Source organism: Lemur catta, chromosome 17 (assembly GCF_020740605.2).
Source record: "Lemur catta isolate mLemCat1 chromosome 17, mLemCat1.pri, whole genome shotgun sequence".
NCBI lineage: Eukaryota > Metazoa > Chordata > Mammalia > Primates > Lemuridae > Lemur > Lemur catta.
In genome coordinates, this window is record NC_059144.1 from 26,499,437 (window position 1) to 26,517,988 (window position 18,552).

Genomic DNA, 18,552 nt, shown 5'->3' on the forward strand with positions numbered 1-18,552 from the left:
CCTCTGCCCAGTCCACTCACAACCCCTCTCTGACCTGGGGGACAATGAAACAGGTCACAGTGCACTCACATACTAGGCCATCCTCTTGACAGGGAATTCAGGGGGTGTGGGAAACGGGGAGGTCGGGAGGGGTCTTGACTCTTGTCTCCTTTGTCCTTTTGTTCAGACAGAGTTGTACCTGCAGCAGTCAGCTCTGAATTAAAGCATGAAAAGACACAGAGCCCTCGCCTGTTTTCTTTATGCTGTGTGGTTTTTCTAAGGGGGAGGATGAGGGGCTCACACTGTCCTCCCCCAGCACAGGGGTCATGACACTCGCGGGGGAAAGCCAGGGGGGCAGCGATCTTCTCCAGGGCAGAGGGAGGCGGGGAGCTGCGCGCTGACTCAGCTGCCGGGCTCTGCTGTGCGGGGCTGGGGCTCCACTGCCCTCCAGGATCAGGCACAGGGTCTGGAACCCCCCCACCCCTGGGTGTCAGACCCCACCGGACCCTGCAAGTACATCGCATTTCATCCTCCCCAGCACCCCCTGAAGTGGGTTCTCACACCCACTCTGCAGAAGCAGCCGCAGCCATGCAGCAGGGTGGCCTACAGCCAGGGCCCCTCCACCAGTGCCACTGCCCCATGGTCCCATGCTGTCACCCCTGCGCCAGACTGTCAGGCGGCATGGGACGGAGGCAGAGCTACATCATGGCTCTCAGAGGTGATCTGTAGAAAAGGCCTTGGTCTCACCACTGTTTAAAAGAAAACCAGCCCTGCCACGTCTTAGGACCAAGGATTCCAGAGTTTTCAATTCCTTTGTGGAAGGGGTTTTGTTTAAAATCAAATCTTTATTCAAAAGACAGTAAAGGGTTATAACTTTGTACAGTCTGTGACAAAGAGCAAGTGAAGACAAAAAAAATGTAGTTCTGTTCTCTGAAAATGTGTAATGTTTTCCTGCTACAGGCAAATTCTTGAAAGGGACCCAGTCGCAACTTTCAGAAGTGTTTAGCCGGCCTGCCTACGTGCCCAGCATTTAAATCAGCACAAAGAATCGGCTGCCTGTGGGCCCTGCCTGAGCCTCAGCCCAGCTAGGGGACCGGGGCTCCCAGGAGACCCGTGTATATAAATGACAGACCTCGCCATCCGATGTCCACCCACCTGGAACACGCCCCCTGGAGACAGCCTGACCCCAGGCAGCAGGCCGGCTGCCCTTTCCTGCAGGAGGCTGGGAGGCCCGTGCTGCCCTCCGGTGGCTTCAGACATCTGGGATGGAGTGGTCCATGGTGTGGTGGAGCAGAGTCGGGGACAACCTGGATACAGCAACAAGAACGGTGGCCAAAACTTCCAGCTCCTTCTCTGTGCAGGCCCCTTCCCCTGCCCCAAGCCTGTGCATCCCATGTGGGGCTTCACTCCAGTTCTAAAACTTTCAAGTCGCCTGAAGCCACCAACCCCCCTGCAGGGAGGGAGGGGAGGAGAGGACAAGGAAGGCTGGGCCTGTGCCCTGTGGGAGGCGGCGAGTGGCCAAGCCCGGGTGCGCCCCAGGAGGTAGAGCCATGAGAGGGAGGGCAGAGGGGGGTGCAGCCTTACCTTTTGACCATGTGCTCGTAGATCACAGTGGGGATAATGGTGAGGGTGATGACATTCCCGGCTGTGGCCAGAATCTCCGTGATCTCTTTATCCTGGAGGCGAGGCGAGTGTGTGGTCACGCTGGGGACGGGGGACCAGGGGCCAGGGGCAACTCGGCAGGCCCCTCTGTGGAGGGGCCAGTGTGGCCACTGCTGGAGGCCACCACTGACACCTGACCACAGGGGCGGGACTGCCTGTCAGGGGCGGCCCCCGGCAACATCCAGGTGCAATTGCGCCTGAGCAAGAACATGCACCTGCCACTTGAGGATCTCCTTGGTCAAATGAGTGTCACTCCCCACCCTCACCTTGAAGGCCAACTGTGTGGGCGCGACACATAACGGGCTCATAAACGTGATTCCCCTGGGCAGCGAGGGCTCCCAGAGACTCACCAAGCCCATGTTTTCTATCCCATCTCCCTGGCCCCAGTGACACCTGGGTTCTGACCCCAAAGCACAGAGAATAACCATCCAGTGGGAGATAGGCACACCCTCCCACCCTCTGGCTCCTACTGGCTGCCAGCCCGAGCCAGGGCCACAGGGGTCCTCTTCCTCTTACATCTGGTTGACGGGTAAAAAAGAGAAAGCCCTGTAGGCACCACTTAGATCACGGAGAGAACATGAAACTAAGTTTCTAGATGGTCCAAACACTCAAGCTATGACCATAGAAGAACCTCTGGCCCTTACTCAGACCCCAGTGACTTTTACTTTACACATACATATAACCTGATTGTGTGTTTTCTTAGTTGATCCAGACTAAATGGTAGAAGATGTGCTAGATAGGACTAGTGATGGTCACTGGTGGAAATAAATACACTCTGAAAAGATAAATGAGCTCAGGAAGCATAGTTGTCTGGAGCTGTGCAGCAAAAGGACAAACCCAGGCCCTAAGAGCTTCACAATGCCATGGTTCTGTAGAGTCACTGACAAGTTCACAGTGATGGGCCATCAGAGAAGATGAGAGAATCAGATCTTAGATTGACTGTTCTTCAGAATACTTAAGATCAAAGCACTGTAATGCTTGGAAGGAGTGAGCGTATTCATCTCTGAAAGCTCCAGCCACTCAGAATTGATATTACTTTCCTCCATTTTTAAGTACAATGGGTTTCCTTTGGATTGTCATGTCTGATCCCAGAGGAAGGGGAGAGGATGCAGCAGGAGGGGCCTTAGACAAATATTAGAAGAACTTCCTGATCACAATAGTCACGAGCCACCAGAACAAGCCTCCCAGGAAGGTGGGGGGTTGTCAAGCACAAGGAAGCAGACATGTGGAAGGCATGGCATGGTGATGGCCCTGTGGGAGCAGAGAGCTGGCGTGAAAGACCATGTGCCACCGCCCAGACCACGACTGCTGGGAGCCCTGCCACATGAGCTCCGAAGCTCCGGCTGCAGGAGGAAGGGCCTCTCGCTGTACATCACAGCTGGGATCGAGAGCCACTCTTGGCCCAGGTGACATCAAGTCAGGATAAAGCCACTTTCACTTGTTCTGGGACAAATTCTCTGAAGATACCAACCCCTCATTCCATGTCCACTGATCCTAGACTACTTGCTGCTTCTTGTTTGTTAAAGATAAAACACACCACACATACCGCCTTGAAAAATGAATGAAGGTCAGAACTGGATTTCTGAATGACAATTTTCTAAAATATTCCTATTGCTGAACTTGATCCAATATGCAAGCAGAAGTGCCACACGGAATAAGGAGGAGTCCGTTTGGCCAGAAGCCATGGGTGCTCATGTCCTCAACACATCGTCACACCCTTCATTCTGTCACACCTCTGGCCTCCGTGTGTGAGAAGCAATAGCTAATATTTATTGAGCACTTACTACGTGCCCGGCACGGTGCTCAGAGCTCTAGGTGTACTGTCTTACTGAACCCTCATGGCAACTGTAGGATGAGGAAGCTGACTCTTGGGCAGGGGCCGCAGCTGCCCACAGACCTGAGCCTGCCCACCACCACCCAGCAGTGCCCCCAGGCCCTGGTGCACCCCACCTACCTTCAGCCCGATGACGTTCTGCCCGTTCACCTCACACACGGAGTGGTTGGTGAGGAGCCCGTTGCGGGCCGCAGAACTGCCTTTGACCACAGAGACCACCTTCCCCTTCTTGATGATAAAGCCAACATGGCCCAAGCTGTCCTTGTGCATGGTGACAGTCCGCTGGAATGGCCTGGCAGAGAGGGACAGTGAGCTAGCCTGGGGACATGGCTGGGGTGGGACAGAGCGTCTCCTCGGGTCTGGTACTTACCTGTCCCGAACCACCATGACAATCTTCTCAGCCGATGCCCTTTTGATGGCCCGATGGGCTTTGCCCGTGCTCCACCCGGCACAGTCATGCCCATCAATCTGTAGGATCTGGTCCCCAAAGCGCAGCCCCACGAGGGATGCGGGGGTGTTGGCCTGGACCAGCTGCACAAAGAGCCCCTGGGGAGACGCCGGGCCCCAGAGTCAGCATCCTTGCCCACCCTGAGCCCAGGTCCCTCCTTCAAGCTCCTGTTTCCCCCCTGACACTCTGGGAGCCTACAGCTTGCTAGGACTACAGCTCTGCACGGCAGGTGCCACGGTCCCCCCCTTTTCTAGGACACACAGCTGGCAAGGAGGTGAGTCAAGCTTTCAGCCCTGGCCAGAGGCTGCACTACAGCCACTCTACTGTACCACCGCTCGCAGAAGCGTCTGGCTTCTGGGCTCTTCCTGGGAACCAGATCCAGGTCAGGTGAGGGGCAGGTTGGGGGGCAGGAGGGGAAGGGCAGCTCCAAGAGACAGGAGCCCACGAAGGCAGGCGGGCCGGCAGAGGGTCCGTGCTGCAACCCAGCACCAGCCCTGGGGCCTGGGGCAGGAGAGAGTGAGAGCAAAAGCCTGCCTGGGGCGCGGGTGCCTGCTCTGCACCTTCCTCGCTTGGGGGAATGGCAGGTCTGACTCCGTGCGGGGGAAGAGCTCCCACCCCGCCCAGCACTGTCCCCTCTCGGGCTGGTGGGTGACTGCGGCCGGGCGGGGCAGCAAGTGCAGGGGGCGGGGGCTCCTCTTCCCGCCGGGCCCCGCCCACCTTGTCGATGGCCCGCAGTCGCAGGCCAGTCTTGCCACGCTCGTCCTTGCACAGGTGGATCTCGCGCACCCCGGGCTTGATCTCCGCGCGCCGCACGCCCAGGCTGTTCCCGGACACCGGTGCCACCGCCTGACCGGGAGAGGGGCCCGAGACCGCCGTCTGCAAACGCCACGGGAGCAGGGGTCAGCCCGGCTCCTGGGACCTTGTGCCTCAGGGGTCGCTGGGGGGCGGGAATGGATGGGGAAAGGAGGACACCCGGGTCCCTCGGCCAACCGGGTCCCCGGACCACACACATCTACGCAGGGGCCGAGAGGGCACGTAGCTCCATGACGCCACTAGGTGGCGCTAAAGTCCATGCTCCTAAAAAGCCAGGGACATGGGGAGGGGGTTTGGGATTTAGGAAGAGAACCCCCATATTCATATTAGGAAAAGACTCTTTTAAAATCCACGTAAAATAGGAAAAAAATCACAGTGAGTAGTGGGGGATAAAAGAGCTCTATTTGATTTTTGTCTTGAAAAAAATTTAAGCCAAAAGTATAAAAATTAATGAATGCTTCTCCCTAAGATGTGGAACAGGCAAGGATGTCCACTCTCACCACTACTATTAACATAGTACTGCAAGATCTAGCCAGCGCAATAAGGCAAGAAAAGGGGAAAAACGCATACAAACCAGAAAAGAAGAAATAAAACTGTCCCTATTTACAGACGACATGATGATCTACTAGAAAATCCCAAGGAATCTACAAATAAACTCCTAGATCTAATAAATGAGTTCAGTAAGGTCGTAGGATACAAGATCAACATATAAAATCAATCGTATTTCTATATATTAACAATGAACAGGTGGAAACTGAAATTTAAAATACAATACCATTTATAATTACTCAAAAAAAAGATAATACTTAGATGTAACTCTAACAAAACATGTACAGAAACTGTATGCTGAAAATGACAAAATACTGATAAAAGATATCAAAGAAGAGCTAAATAAATGGAAGATCTTCTGTATTCATGGATTGAAAGAACTAGTAAATTGTCCCCAAATTGATATGTAGCTAAAACACAATTTCTATCAAAATCTCAAAAAGATACTCTGTAGATGCAGGTAAGGTTAATTATAACTTTCTATGAAAAGGCAAAGCAATTAGAATAGCTAAAACAATTCTGACAAGAAGCATGAAGTGAGAGGGACTCACTCTACCAAATTTCAAGACACATATAGCTACAGTAATCAGGCCAGTGTGGTATTGCCAGAGGGAGAGACACAAAGATCAGTGGAACAAAATCCAGAAATCCAGAAATAGCCTCCAACAAGTAGGACCAACTGCTTTTTCACAGAGGTGCAAGGGTCTTTTCAACAAATGGTGCTGGAGCAATTGACTAGCCTTGGGCAAAAATAGGAACCTTGACCTAAACTTCAAAACTTACACAAAAATTAACTCAAATTCAATCATAAATTTTAATGTGAGACATACAACAATAGCAATTTTAGAAGAACACAAAGCAGAAAATCTTCAGGACCTCTAGGGTTTGCTAACAATTTCTTTCCAAAGTATGACCTACAAAAGAAAAAATATCAATAAATTGGACCTCATCAAAATAAGAAATGTTTGGTTTCCAAAAGGCCCTGTTTAAAGGATGAAAAGATAAGCTATAGACTGGGAGAAAATATTTGCAAACATCCAACAAAGGACTTCAGAATATATAAAGAACTCCCAAAACCTGCCTTTAAAAAAACAGAAAACCAACAAACAATCCAATTAGAAAATGGAAAAAAAGATATGAAGAAATATTTACCAAAAAGAATGAAGATACGGGTGATAAATAAGCTCATGAAAGGATGTTCCACATCACTAGCCATTAGGAAAATGGAAATTAAACCACGATGAGCCCTCACTATACACCTATCATAATGGCTAAAATTAAAAATAGTGGTAACACCAAATGCTGGTGAGGATGTGAAGAAATGGGAGCACTCATGCATGGCTGGAAGGAAGGTAACATGGTACAGCCACTCTAGAAAATAGTTTGGCATAGACTTATATGATCTAGTAATTGCACCTCAGGCATTTATCCCAGAGAAATGAAAACTTATGTCCATACAAAAACCTATACACAAACAGCTTGTTTATAATAGCCAAAAACTGTAAACAATGGAAATGTCCCTCAACAGGTTAAGCAAACCCTGGTACGTCCACACTATGGAATACTACTACTCAGCAATGAAAAGAAACAAACTTGATACAGAGGACAACCTGGATTATGCTGACTGAGAAAGCCAACCTCAAAAGGTCACATACCATATGATTTCACTTATGTAACAATCTGCAATGACAAAATTATAGAACTGGTTGCCAGGGGTGGCCATGACTACAAAGGGGCAGCGGAGGGAGATCTTTGTGGTGACATGAGTCTACACACTTGATAAAATGACATAGAACTACAAACACACATTGTACCAGTGTAAAACTCCTGGCCTTCATACTGTACTATAGTTATGTAAAATGTATCATTCAGGAAACTGGCTGAAGGGTACAAGGGACTTCTCTGCACTCTCTTCGCAACTTCCTGTTATTATTATTTAAAAACAAAAAGTTATAAAAGCCATGAAAACATTTTTAAATTATAAAAATGCATTTCCCACCTTGCATTTTTTAATCAAAATTTAGGTTGAATACATTTGTGTCTTAATTATTGGAACAAAAAATGGTTAAAGTCAAGCTGGCTACAGCGTGACCTTTTTTGCTTCGTGTTTGTCTCTCACAGCATGACCATCGAAGGGGTCACCATGGAGAAACATCCAGGGTGTCTCCAGTTCTTCTCAGGGCCCCACATGGCCTCATCCTTGCTCACTTGGTCCTGTCAGATCCTCATTTGGCAGTGGCTTTGTATGTGGCTGTGGCAGTTCTCTGTCGTCACCTCCATCAACTGCCTGAAATCCTCCGGCCTTAGTAAGATTTGCGGTAAGTATTTCTGTTACAGTTTATTTAGCTCCCCAAAGCCACAGAAAGCAGGAATCAAGCCTTATTGTTCAATCTGGGGACCAGCGCTGGGTGACAAGCTCCTGCCCTCTCGGCTCTGCCTGTCCCAGGCAGCCCTGCACGAGATGCCCCAGGCTCAGGTTGGCTTTAATGTCCTCCCTCCTCATCCAGCAGGCTCAGGACAGAGGTCAAAGGGCAGGCCCTGGCCCCCCAGCCCCGAGGCCTGTGGGAAGACGGGAAACCATGAAACCCCACAGTGCTTTTCATGAAGGCTCCAAATGAAAAGCGCCATCAAGAAACAGAGCCACAGGAATGCTGGGGAAAGAGGAGATTCAGACACAGAGACAGGGAGTCTGTTCAATGGCGAGACCGAGAAGGGAGGAGGGCTGGGACGCTCTGCACCCGCAGTAGGCAGGAGACGAATACCTACACTGTCACCTGCCGGAATCTGAGGCAGGCTCTGCTGGACTTCTTGGCTGGAGAGGGAAAGACCCATATAACTTTCCAGTTCCGCCAGGTTTGGGTACAAAACTGATGGGAAGGAAGGAAGGAAAAAGAAAGGTGTCACTCAAGGGCATGTGTCTCACCATACCTGCGTGGCTCCTGGGTGGCTGCTCATTTTTATTAAGAAAGAGGGCCTGGGCGTGTCGCTCATTTCCAAGAACACAGCATAGCCCCAGGAACACGCCTCCGAAGGCCCAAGGTACAGGGGGTCTGCCTTTGTCGAGGAGTGGCATGGGACACCAAGTCCCTCATGCACCACTCTGGCATGCAACTCCTCTGACTTTATGTGGCACCAACTAGATGTTCAGTGCAAAGTGCAGAGCCTGCGCCGGGGCCAGGAGGCAGGCAGGCCTCTGACCACGGGCAGCTCCTGCACGGTGAGGAAGGGAGTAGCTGGGCCTGAGTTCAAGTTTGCCACACGGGACCAGAATCAAGACTGCCATGAGCAACTCCAAGGGCTGCAAACACCCTGGTTGCCCCACGCAGCCTCATGTGCCGGCATGACGGGCAGGGAGTTGCTGCCTTCCCCAAGCCGGTTTTCCCAGTGTCCCCCCCAAAGGGGTACAGTGAGGGTGAGATGTGCATAAAGCCCACCCACAGTGGCAGGTGAGAGGCCAGCACTCGGAAATGGCCAGAAAAGATGAGGCTGTGTCCTCAGGGCCAGCACTGCCAGGCAAGCAGGCCCTGCCCCAGCCCTGCTCCTGGGAGCACCTGCCCAGAAACCTCTGCTTTCCTTCTGGTGCATGGGACCTGCCAGGACCAGCAATGCTGTCTGGGGGATGTTATGATCTGAATGTTTGTGTCCCCACAAAGTGCTTATGTTGAAGCCCCAACCCCCGGTGTGGCTATATTTGGAGACAGAGCCTCTAAGGAAATAATTAAGGTTAAATGAGGTCATAAGTGTGGGGCCCTAACCCTATAGGATTAGCATCCTTGTAAGGGACAATAGCAAGTTTGTGTGTACTCGCTCTCCATCATACAGATGCACTGAGGAAAGGCCATGTGAGGACTGATCCAGAAGGTGGCCGAATTGGCCAGAACCTAAATCTTGGACTTTCAGCCTCCAGAACTGTGAGAATATAAATTTCTATTGTTTAAGCCACAGCCTATGGCATTTTGTTATGGCAGCCTGAGCAGACTAAGACAAGTGGGTTCTGGCCCCTTCTCTCTCCGATGCTCTATCTGCTACCCCACCATACACCCCTCACCCTGGGCCAGCCCCAGTGCCAGCAGGGAGGGTCTGGCTCTCTCCCTCTGACCGGTGTGGTGTTTCATTCCTGGGATCACATGAGAGTGGGTCACCAGAATGGTGCTGACATGCGGATTTGGGGTGACTCAAATGGTTTCTATAGAAAGAGGCCCCACAGATGAGATCACACTCTTGAGGCAGCCTTGCTGAGGGCATCAGAGAAGCCATGGCTTCCTCACCTGTCTGTGCTGGGTTTGGAAGGATGAATAAGAGTTCACCAGGCAGTTAAGGAGACAGGGGAGCAGCATAGGCAAAGGCCCTGGGAGGCGAGGTGACTTGGCCCAGGTCACCCAGGTGGTAAGAGGTGGGTGGCAGCAGGAAGCCTGGTCCTCTCCTCCTACCATGTTGAATCCATGGCCCCAGAGCCACCCACAGCTTTGGTGCCACCATGCTGCCCTGATGACCTCTGCCCTGCAGGGGCTGGGCAGCAGCCACTCTCAGCCAGGGGCGCCCACCCCAGCTCACTCACCTGCCGGCGGGGCGATGGCTGCCCTCTGGGCTGGCAGGGCGGGCATCCTGGGTGCGGCTCGGGCCTGGGCCTGGGGAGGGGCAGGGAGTGCAGGTCAGCTGCGGCCAGGCCCCAGCAACCCCTGGAGCCTGGGGCTCCCTGAGGCCAGGGCTGTGGGCACTGGGTATGGGGTGAGCCCAGGGGTATCCATGAACCCTCAAGGCTCAAGGTCATGGGTGAATGTGGCTTCTGTAGATGTGGTTCTTTCCAGGAGGAGGTTCACGCAGGGGCCCACGCTCCACCAAATGTCATGGCCTGTTTACTGCCTGTGACAGGCAGAATATCAAGGCCCATCTCCCAACCAAGTTCTCAGTTGAAAAGTCCTAAATTCTCAAAACCTACTGGGACCACACGGTGGTGGGATGGAGGGAGGAAGGGGCTTTTGGGGACTGAGCAGGCCAAACTCCACGTCCACTGGGTTTCTTCCGAAAGCCTGCCCTAGAGCATGGGGCCTACCTGTCCCAGAGGGAGGAAGCCCTGGGATAGAGTGGGACAGAGCAGATCTTTTCCATTCCTGCCATAAAGCCATTGGCCTTGGCCTCTGGGACACCTTCTCCGCCTAGGAGGCCCTGCAGTGGGGACCTGCATGCCCGGGGGTCTACCTGGTGTGCCCAAGGGTCCCCAACACCCAGCACCTTCCAGGGCAAGCCTCCCTGAATTACCCCCGGGGCAATCCCCAAGTCCCCCATCAGGGAGCCCCGGCTAACAGGGCCTGGCAGCTTACCTGAATGGCTTGGTCCACCTTTAGGTCCTCCAGCGATGGGTACAGCGTGGACATGGCTGCTCCTCGGAGCACCCTGCAGAGTGCAGAGGGCGAGGAAGGATGAGGATGCCCTCTCGCCTTCTTGAGAGGAGGCTTGGACATGGCCTCCTGCCCAGGTGTGCAGTGCAGCACTCTCCGATAGGAGAAAGATGCCAGGAGCTATTACTGTCCCCATTTTAGAGACAGGGGAGATGGAATTGAACCAGTCTGTCCGGTTCCCAAGCCCATGGTCTCCATGTGCAAAATTCCATCCCATCAACTGACTCTGAGCTTTAGAACTCAGGCCCAGGGGACCACCCAGGACATGCTGGCCGGGAAAGGCAGGCTCATGGGGCACGTTCTTCCCTGCCCTGTGTCAAAGGTCAGGCAAGCTAACGAGGTCTGGTCACTCAAGACCTAACTCTGATCCCGGTGTGTGCTGAGTGCCTGCTGCATACCAGGCCAAAGTTCGGGGTTTGCACAGCGTCGTCCCACAGCAGCAAGTGGGTTGGGACTTCATATGAAAACAGAAAGGCCGCAGGGCACTCCAGAATCGCCCTGCCGCACCCCTGCTCCCCTCTGGGTGTCTGGGCTCTGCTCTCGACCACCCACTGCCAAACTCACTGTCGCCTTGTGATCTTGGCCACAATGAAGTCAGACCAAAGGAAATTCATAAACACACACACACAAACCATAGCAGAATTTAAACACCCAACAGAGCGCTGCTGCAGAGGCCGGAGGGAGTGGGGGGGAGGGGCATCATGGACAGTTGCCAGGGCCTCACTGTCCCAGCAGAGAATCAGCAGGGACTCCGAGCAAGGTGCCCAGGGAAATTCAAAGTAATTACGGCCTCTCAGACATGGTTTATTTCCTTCCTGGATGAAGTATTGGGGAGGGCCAGTTTGTCTTTCTGGATTCTTTCCCTTGCCCACTAACTGCTGGCTCTGTCACACCTCCAGGCCTTCGCTGGGGCAGTCCATTCCACACTTCCTTATCACTCTCAGTTGCTGTGGGACAGGCTTCCCCTGGCAATGAGGTCACTGCCCTCCCATGCGGGGCCCTGTCCCATGGGACAGTGCTGGGCCAGCCTCCCGCCTCAACTCATCAATTGTCCTGTCTGTCTTCCTGGCTGGATTGCAGTTCTATGGGGTCAAGTTGTGTCCTATTCACCCCACTGAGCCCACATGCGGCAGGGCACATGATAAAGGAATGCCCGGTGGTGGCACGGTGATCTAAGCAGGCTGTGCCAGGCATGAGGTGACTCCAGCACCCCCAGGGCCAGATCTGCCAGCACTTCCCTGAGTGACCCACAGGTGCTGAGGACCTCCTCATCCAACCCCACTCCCTCCCCTCGCTGCATACCTGCTGCCTTGACCCCTGCATCGTCCTCGGCCTCTGCCCCCACCTTCTCTTTGAATCTGTCATCAAGTCTGTTTCTCCCACATCCCACGTTGTGTGGACCTCCATCACCTCCCTGCCCCTCCCTGGGAGCCACAACATCCTCCAAGGAGGTCACTGCCTCCACACTGCCCGCAGAGTCAACATGCCCGAAAGTGGCTCTTAGGGCCTTCATGATCCTCCAGAGATTGGATGCGGTAGCCCATGGGCTAGATGTAAATAAATTTTATTTGACAATGCATTATACCATAAACATTCAGATTAGCGGTCTAAATGCAAAACTTAAGGCACTGCACTTAATAATCTAATTTCCCACTGCACCTGAAAAATAGGAAGCTTTGGCAACCCTGGACTGCAGCAAAGAAGATACGGTCAAATAGCTGCTGACTCAGGGTGCCCCAGTCTCCACCACTCTCTATTGTCCCTTACACCTAGACCACTGAGTCCCAATATACCTTTGTTTGTGATGCCTGCCTAACTCTCCAGCTTTACTTCTTGCCCCATGTCTTTCTCCCAGCTGCCACTTTCAGCTCCAGCCACAGTGAGCTACTTTCAGATCATTGAATGGATCTAATTTTCTCACGTTTCCTTTGCATGTGTTATTCCCTCTATCTGGAATACCCCTTACTCCTTGCCTGGCTAACTCCTAATAATTTTCAAGCCTCAGACAGGAGGATTCTTCCTGCAGGAAGCCTTCCTTGATTTGTGCTCCACCTAGCCCTGCTCTGTCCTTCCTCCTGTTGATTATCCACCGTTCGTACAGCTGCCTCTTTACTTGTCTGTCTACCTTAGACTGGGAGTTCCAAGAGGGCAGGAATTGGGCCTTCTCATTGGCTATGAAACCTCTAACCCCTAGCATGGAGTCTAACTCAGTAATATTGCCAGAGGCAATGCATCCTTCTTGGGCATCCACTTTTCTCCTGGTATCCTTCCTGGGATGGAGACAAAAACTAGAGATCCCAAATGTGTTTCATTGCCTCTCACAGTCTTATTTCATTTTTTTTTAAGTTTGAATTAGTGCCAACATTTAAAAATCTAGAAACACAAAATTCTTTATTTCTAACTTGTACTGAAAAAAATAAAAATATTTGGCAAGGCAAGAGCAGGAATTGTGCATATGGCAACCCCCAGCCAGGCTGAGTGGCAGCCTACCTCTTAGATGGGGCTGCAGGTGTTTTCCTGTTTCCTAAAGTGCCCATCCGGCCCTTCGCTGATTCATATTGCCTGCTTGGTTCCAGACCCTTGCCCCAGCCTGGTCTTTGGGGCAGAAATGACCATCCCAAGAGACAGGAGTTTCCTAGGGGGAGGATTCAGGCTCTGACCTCCCTTAGACCACCTGGGGGAAGAGACCTCCCTTTGCCTGTGGCCTTCCCCACTGCACACACACTCTGGGAGACTTTTTTATGTAGGGACAGTCCTTAGCAGTTACCCTCTGCCAAAAGCATGCCCTTCCACCAGGACCATGAATGAATGAATGGCAGGTGTGAAAATAAAAGGCCACCATTGCCCTAATTTTTCTAACATTGAAGCAGTAGAGCAGTTATATTTTTCGCAGCTGTTCTCTGGAAGAGCATAGAAGCAGAGATCCATTTCCTGGAAATCACTCCCCGGCTGGGACCACCCCACCCTTTTTCTGTCTGAGATTGTTTCACCACTGCCACTGTCTCTGGGTTCCAACTTAGTGCTGGGCCTTTGGGACAGTCAGCATGCAGGGACAGCCATTCCTCAGGGTTGGTTCCAGGACAACCTCCTCTCCCCCAAATCACAGATAACAACATCCAAGGATGCTCAAGCCCCTTATAGAAAACAGCATAGTATTTGCATATAACTTAAGCACATCCTCCCATATACTTTAAATCATCTCTAGATTACTTGTAATACCTTATACAACGTAAATGCTAAATAAATAGTGGTTATATTGTATTTTTATTTAAATTGTTCTTTATTGTTGTATTGTTATTTTCTGTTTTTTAACATTTTCGATCTGCGGACGGTTGAACCCATGGATGCGGAACCCAGCGATGCGGAGGGCTGACTGCCTTGTGGCAGTTCACGACATAGTGGGGAATGGCTCCCTGCCCGCAAATATGGTTGGGCATCTAGCTATTCATTCAAAACATCTGAGTGTCCTTCAATCCTCTAGCTAGTCATTCAAAACATCTGAGTGTCCACTGTGTGCGGGGCCCCCGGGACCTGTTTCAACACCCTCCTTGGTGCGGCGCTCCCTCACCACAGACCCCGCCCAGCGGCGCGGCGGCGCCTAGTGCGCATGCGTCTCGCTAGGGGCGCCTCCCAGGATTCCCCGCGGCGGTGGAGCTAAAAGTGGCGGCGTCGTTGCCGCGTGGGGTGTCGGCTGGGGGGGCTCCTGGAGTCCAGGCGGACTCATGCTTTCTCCAGGCGCCCGTGGCAGGCGCCGGCATCCACAAAAAGAGATCAGGTAAAGCGGCAGAGTAAGGGATGGGCTCAGTCGGGCTCCGCGCCCCCACTTTACCGATTGGCGGCTGCGCGGGTCAAATCGAGCTTTGCAGGCAACTTAGTGCCCCTCACTCCCACGCCCCTGGCCTCTAAGCGCCATTTGTGGCCCCCGAAGGAGGGGCGGGGTGCGGTTGTGTCGCCCCCTCCTGCCTTTATAAGATTCTGCACTGAGGCAGCTGTGGGTGGTAAGGACAAAAGTCCACGCGCCGCGCTCCCAGCTGCTTGTTGCTCGTACCGAAAAAGAAGACCCTCGCTCCCTTTGGTTTCATTAGCGCCTTCAAGTCCCTGAGTATTTCCTACCCATTGTGACGTCACCCTTTCTTCCACTCTCCCGGGTTTCTTTCCGGGCCTTGATTCCCGACCGGGTGCTGAGCTGAAAATGCCGGTCCCCACTCCGCGCAGACTCACCCCGGGTCCCACCCCGCAGTGACTGAGTGATTGGGCCCCTGCTACCCAGGGAAGGGGACTTGGCTTGGCCGGGCAGATCAGTTCCCACAGCGAAATCAGGCCCACTGGCCCTTAAAAGGGACTCAGGCAATTGAGTCAGTGGGTGTAGGAGAAAGGCTAGGTCAGCCTAGGAATACTTCCTGGAGGAAGGAAGAAGACCCTTGCTGGGCCATCAAGGACAGAGGTTCAAGGGGGTGGGAATCGAGTGTTATTCCAGGGATAGGGAGGCCCCTGGGCCTGAGAGTCTGGCTGCCTTCTGGATCGTTATTACATCTTGCCGGTTATCCGGACTGGACTGTTTTCCCCCACTGTGTCGCACCTCCATAGCAGTTCCACCAAGGCTACCCATGGGCTGAGCCAGAAATCTGGGAGTTATCCTCAGCTCCTGCCTTGCCCTCCTCTAGAAGCCATACCCAGCTCTTACCCTCAGGATAAACCTCAGACTTTAATTTGGCAGTCAAATTTTTGTGGCCTGACTTCTGGTAATGTTTCCAATCTCACCTCCTCACTCTTTCACACTCACCATGCATTTCCTTCATTCCAAACTACTCGCTGGTCCTAAAATCCAACCCGATAGTTCATGTCTCCACGCTTTTGCACATGCTGTTCCCTCTGACTTAAGTGCCATTCGCGCCTTCTCCCTCCTCCTTGTTCATCTGTTGAACTCTTCTTTGTCCGTCAATTCTAAGCCTTCCCCCAGATCCCCACACCCACACATACCCCTGGAGATTGGCAAGCTGCCCTTCTCTAGACCACAGCATCTCATATATATTTGCCTGTTCATCGTTCATTCTACAAATGTTTATTAGTCACCTATCGTGAGCGAAGCATTTTGCATTTCCTGGGTTGGATTTCCTCTGTGCTGCATTTGTTTGCCAGTCTCCCTCACTGGCTAGGGAATGTCACTCATTTGTGAATCCCCAGTGCTAAGCACAGTGCCTGGCACACAGCAGGCATCCAGTTACTGTTTCTGAATGTGGTGGAAGAGCAGACGCAGAAGGAAGAGAGAGCCTGAAAACCTAAATATACAGTCTTTCTTCCCATTCCCACCTGTATTTACAATCAGTAAATAGAAGGTTCTTTGAAGAATAACCCTGAGCCTAGAAAGAGAGAAAATACAGTCCTAATGAGTTAGACTGAAAAGCTGCCTGGTTCCTATAATCTGAGTGGGAGAGTTTGCTCAGTTCAGTGCTGATGACTGCCCACAAATAATTGGCTCCTCTGAAAGGAAAGGAATCCACTGAACCCTTCTCTTCCAGAGGAATTTTCCTCTCCTACAGCACTTTCCAGATTTCCGTCCCTGAACTTTTGTACTTTTTGATACAAGCAGTAACACTACCCACAACAAACCAGCGGCCAGGTCCTTGAAGATCAGCAAGGCTGAAAAGGGGTCTTTGGGCCCCAACTTTGAACTTAGAATGAGAACACTCCTTTGGAACAGTTTGCAAAGAGCTGAAGCTGTGGGACTCCCACTTGTTCCTGTGGACAACTCATCCATCTTTTACAAGACAGTGTGCGGGAGGGAAGCGTGGGTTAGAGTGTCAGAGGAATAGCTCCTGGAAGGCCAAATTAGCCCAGGGATGTGGTGAGTTGGAAGGGAAGAGGCTGTTGCTAGGCCACCAGCACGTACCCCCTCCTCCTCTCAGAGCTCTCCTGCCTGCTGGAGAAAGGCGGTGGACCTCCTTAAGAAATGCAGAAGCTCCTAAACTGGCTCAGGGGAGGCAGGGCAGAAGCAAGGACTTTGGAGGGAGGCAGGACTGGGTTCAGACTGAAAACAGAGCATGGGCAAGTCCCTTTTGAATGTCTTTTCTCCCTTTATAATATGGGTAACAATACTTACATCAGTTAATGGGGGATTAAAAGATTTTTTTTAAAAAAAGATGTGTGTGTGGAAAGCATTTAGCACACAGCATACCGAGCACATAATAAGCATTCAATACCAGCTGTTATTCATTCAACACGTATTTACTGAGCACCTGCTAGGTGCCAGCAGTGAACGAATGAAAAATCAGTCCTCAAGGAATGTACGTGGGGTGGGCGCAGGAGTTGGAGGAAATACAGGCTCAGTGACTGTGCGCTCTGTCAGATGGTGGGAAGTGCTGGGGAGAAGAGCAAAGCAGGATGGAGGGCAGAGAGTAAGGAGGTCCTGAAGAGCCTCACTGGCAGGTGGGATGGCATTTGAGTAAAGGCCTGACAGTGTGGGGAAGAGCTTTCCAGGCTGAGGGCACAGCCCTTGCAAAGGCCCTGAGGTGGGAGTGCCTGTGGTGTTTGGAGAATGTCTGACCACTGAGACTGAAGTGGGTTCTTTAGAGGGGAGCGGTGGGGAGGAGTTTGGGGAAGTAGTGAGAGGGTCGGATCCCGCAGGGCCTGTAGGCCATGGGGAGGACTTCGGCATTTACTCTAGTGAGATGGGAGCCCGGAGAGTTCTGAGCAGCAGAGTGCTGTGATCCACCTTTCCTTGTAACAGGCTCCCAAGCTGATGTTTGCAGAATAGACTAGAGGGCAGGGTGGGAGCAGGGAGCCCAGGGGAGACATGATGGTGTTGGTAGAATTGGGACTAGCTTGGGCCACCTATGTGAGTCAGCCAGCATAGTGCCTGCCCAACACAGCAGGCTCATTTTAGCCCCACTTTGTGCACCCCTGCTGTGTGGAGGGCAGGTACTAGCACCATGTGTCCATTGTCTCTTTAAGTTCTCTGATCTTGTGGGCTATTTCCAGTCCCCAGATGAAGAAACCAGTTCTTAGAGAGGTAAAGCCACTGGCCCAGTTCCCCAGCAGGTTTTTCCGTGCGGTAGCCGGGAGGTTGTTGATAGAAACATATTCAGGCCAGAGAAGGAAGTAACAGACAGAGGCCTTTGAGCTCTTTGCCTGTCCGCAACCTCTAGTTTCAGCTGGGCCTGCACGTTCAAGGAGCAGAGTGTGGGTCCCACCTCCTGGAGCACAGTCATGGGCAGTTAGAAGGAATCTGGAGGCCCTCATGGTATCTGGGTGAAGAAAATCACTCAGTCCTCAATCAAACCTGGCAAGGGCTGGGGTCAGAAGAAACTCCAGTTCATACTTCACTCCTAGAGTGAAGCACTTTGAAAGGAAACTGCCTGGGAAATCTCAGGGGGACAGGGCAGGGAGGGACGGAGACAGGGCAAGAGCAGGTGTCGCTCATCCCAATCCCAGCCAGTATGGGGTCAGGGCCCGGCTCTTACCTGCAGGCCAGGTGCTGCTGCACGTCCTTCTCCAGTCACTGCTGAGGCAGTCTGCTTGCCTCCCTAGAAGGTGGCCCTTGTCCCAGCTGGGCTCCTGCTCTGGGAAGGGTGGTGCCTGCCCCTGTTCAGCTGACTCACCTTGGACTGGGATGGGCCCAGGTAAGGCCCTATGGCTGGATAAACAAGGCAGGTCACCAGGCCCAGAGGTCTTTGACCTTAGTCTACATTTGGAGGTAGGGTTAGGGGGCACACAGCTGCTGAGATGGGCATGAACCAAGACTTCCTTGCCTTGTCTTGAGGAACTTGGCATTTGAATTAGACACCGAATCCCGCTGATGGTGGAAAGCAGTTGACTGGAGGGCGGTTTGATGGGTATCTGGGGTCTTAAAAAATGGTCATACCTTGTGA

The 18,552-nt window shown here is 52.3% G+C and overlaps 1 protein-coding gene across 2 annotated transcripts; it reads right to left on the reverse strand.

Moving 5' to 3' along the window:
* Positions 1-850: 850 nt before the first annotated feature.
* Positions 851-18,248, reverse strand: SDCBP2 (syndecan binding protein 2). Of its 2 annotated transcripts, none has more exons than XM_045529055.1 (9): positions 18,145-18,248; positions 10,607-10,679; positions 9,844-9,913; positions 8,052-8,152; positions 4,641-4,799; positions 3,846-4,021; positions 3,596-3,767; positions 1,564-1,655; positions 851-1,286 (listed from the first exon to the last, which is right to left on the reverse strand). In XM_045529055.1, exons 2-9 carry the CDS (start codon positions 10,658-10,660, stop codon positions 1,232-1,234), a joined length of 879 nt encoding a protein of 292 aa, XP_045385011.1. In that variant the 5' UTR covers positions 10,661-10,679; positions 18,145-18,248; the 3' UTR covers positions 851-1,231. The 2 variants fall into 2 exon arrangements, with proteins under 2 accessions (XP_045385011.1, XP_045385012.1); XM_045529056.1 differs by lacking the exon at positions 18,145-18,248 and adding an exon at positions 15,468-15,543.
* Between the last annotated feature and the right edge of the window lie 304 nt (positions 18,249-18,552).